At 33.9% G+C, this 1,871-nt stretch overlaps 1 protein-coding gene across 1 annotated transcript; it reads left to right on the top strand.

The window, feature by feature from the left end:
• Nucleotides 1-925: 925 nt before the first annotated feature.
• Nucleotides 926-1,381, top strand: LOC140058209 (uncharacterized). Its single transcript, XM_072103773.1, has one exon. The coding sequence runs from the start codon at nucleotides 926-928 to the stop codon at nucleotides 1,379-1,381; it is 456 nt and encodes a 151-aa protein (XP_071959874.1).
• The last annotated feature ends 490 nt before the right edge of the window (nucleotides 1,382-1,871 follow it).

The raw sequence follows: 1,871 nt of genomic DNA, 5'->3' as shown, positions 1-1,871 counted from the left end.
CTTAGAAACGATGTGTCTAACTATTGTAATTCCTGTCATGCGTGTCAGGTAGTGGGGAAGCCTAATCAAAATGTTCCACTTAAGCCTATTCCTGCATTCGGTGAACCATTTTCAAGGGTTATTGTTGATTGTGTGGGACCATTACAACGTACTAAAAATGGAAATGAGTATCTATTAACAATAATGTATGCATCAAGTAGGTTTCCAGAAGCGATTCCTCTTAGGCGTATTACAGCTAAGAATGTTGTTAAAGCATTGGTAAAATTCTTTACATGGGTAAGATTGCCTAAAGCTGTTCAGTCCGATCAAGGATCAAACATCATGTCAAAGATATTTAAACAAGTTAGTTAGAGCAGTTAGGTGTTGCCCATATAAGTTCAAGTGCTTACCATCCACAGTCTCAAGGGGCACTTGAGAGATTTCATCAAGCACTTAAGAATATGCTTAAAACCTATTGTTTTCAATGTGAAAAGGAATGGGATGAGGGAGTTCCCTTATTGTTATTCGCTGTTCGTGAAACAGTGCAAGAGTCCTTAGGGTTTAGCCCATTTGAGTTGGTGTATGGTCATTGGGTCCGAGGCCCTCTTAAAATAGTAAAAGAAAGGCTGTTAGGGAATGCAGAAGAGTCTGTATCGATACTAGATTATGTGTCTGAATTTCGTGATCGATTAAATCGTGCTCGTGAGATGGCTAGAAAGAATTTCGTGAAGGCTCAGGCTAAAATGAAGAGATTGTTTGATAGGAAATCAGAAAAGAGAAGCTTTAATTCAGGTGATGAAGTGTTAGTTATGTTGCCTCTTCCCAGTTAACCATTATCTGCAAGATTTGCTGGTCCTTACAAAGTATTAGAAAGAGTAGGAGAAGTTGACTATGTGTTAGATACTCCAGGTAGGCGTAAAAAGAAGCGACTGTGTCATATAAATGCATGTTGAAACCATACACAGCGAGAAATAATAGTGATACCTGTACGTCAACACCAGTTACGTGTGTTGTTGAAGAGAATTCTGAAGAGTTTGTGGATCCTGATACATGTGTTAAGTTCAGTAATTCAGATGTCCTTGCAAACATTGAAGAAAAAGTTGGTCATTTATCTTGTGATCGTAAGGTTGAAATTGTTAGTTTGATATTTGGAAATCTGAAGTTGTTTTCGGATGTTTCAGGTCGAATGAACTTAGTGGAGCATGACGTTAAGACAGCTGATTGTTCACCAATAAAACAAAATCCATATAGAGCAAATCCGTTCAAGATGAAGATATTACAAAATGTGATTCTTTACATGATTAAAAATGATATAATCGAGCATAGTTGGAGTGCTTGGAGTTCTCCATGTATATTAGTTCCGAAGCCAGATAAATCGTATCGTTTTTGTACTGATTATTAGAATAGACCAAAAGTGGAAATTAGGATAGAATCCGACCATATGCCCTTACATTTTGAAATTTTATTAGAGACTGAACAAAACAAAAAAAGAAATTACGAACGATTTAAAAAAAGAAATCTGGAAAACACATGAAACATTTCAATGGTCCGAAGCAAGGATGAATAAAGCCAAGGACAAATGGAATGATGAACACATTTTCAAATTTCTTGATGATATTAATGAAAATGTTGAAAAAAGTGATATTGATGAAGCCCTAATTAACCTTTATAGAACTTTAGAATATGTTTACATAAATACAAAAAAACAAACACAAATACAAAAAAAAAATGCACAAAATTGCCAAAGAATACATGTTTTGATCGTCAATGCATAAAAAAAAAAATATTATTCGTAGCATTCTTAATAAATATAAAAAATATAAAACTATTAAAGGAATATCTTTTAAAGAAAAGGAGTTATAAAAAAATAATAAAATTTAAAAAAATAAACA

Source organism: Antedon mediterranea, chromosome 9 (genome assembly GCF_964355755.1).
Source record: "Antedon mediterranea chromosome 9, ecAntMedi1.1, whole genome shotgun sequence".
In the NCBI taxonomy this organism is placed as follows: domain Eukaryota; kingdom Metazoa; phylum Echinodermata; class Crinoidea; order Comatulida; family Antedonidae; genus Antedon; species Antedon mediterranea.
The sequence above is the reverse complement of the archived record's forward strand: the minus strand, read 5'-3'. Positions and strand labels throughout refer to the sequence as shown.

Coding starts and splice junctions, on each gene's coding strand:
- LOC140058209 (XM_072103773.1), top strand. CDS start 926: ATGTTGAAACCATACACAGCGAGAAATAATAGTGATACCTGTACGTCA.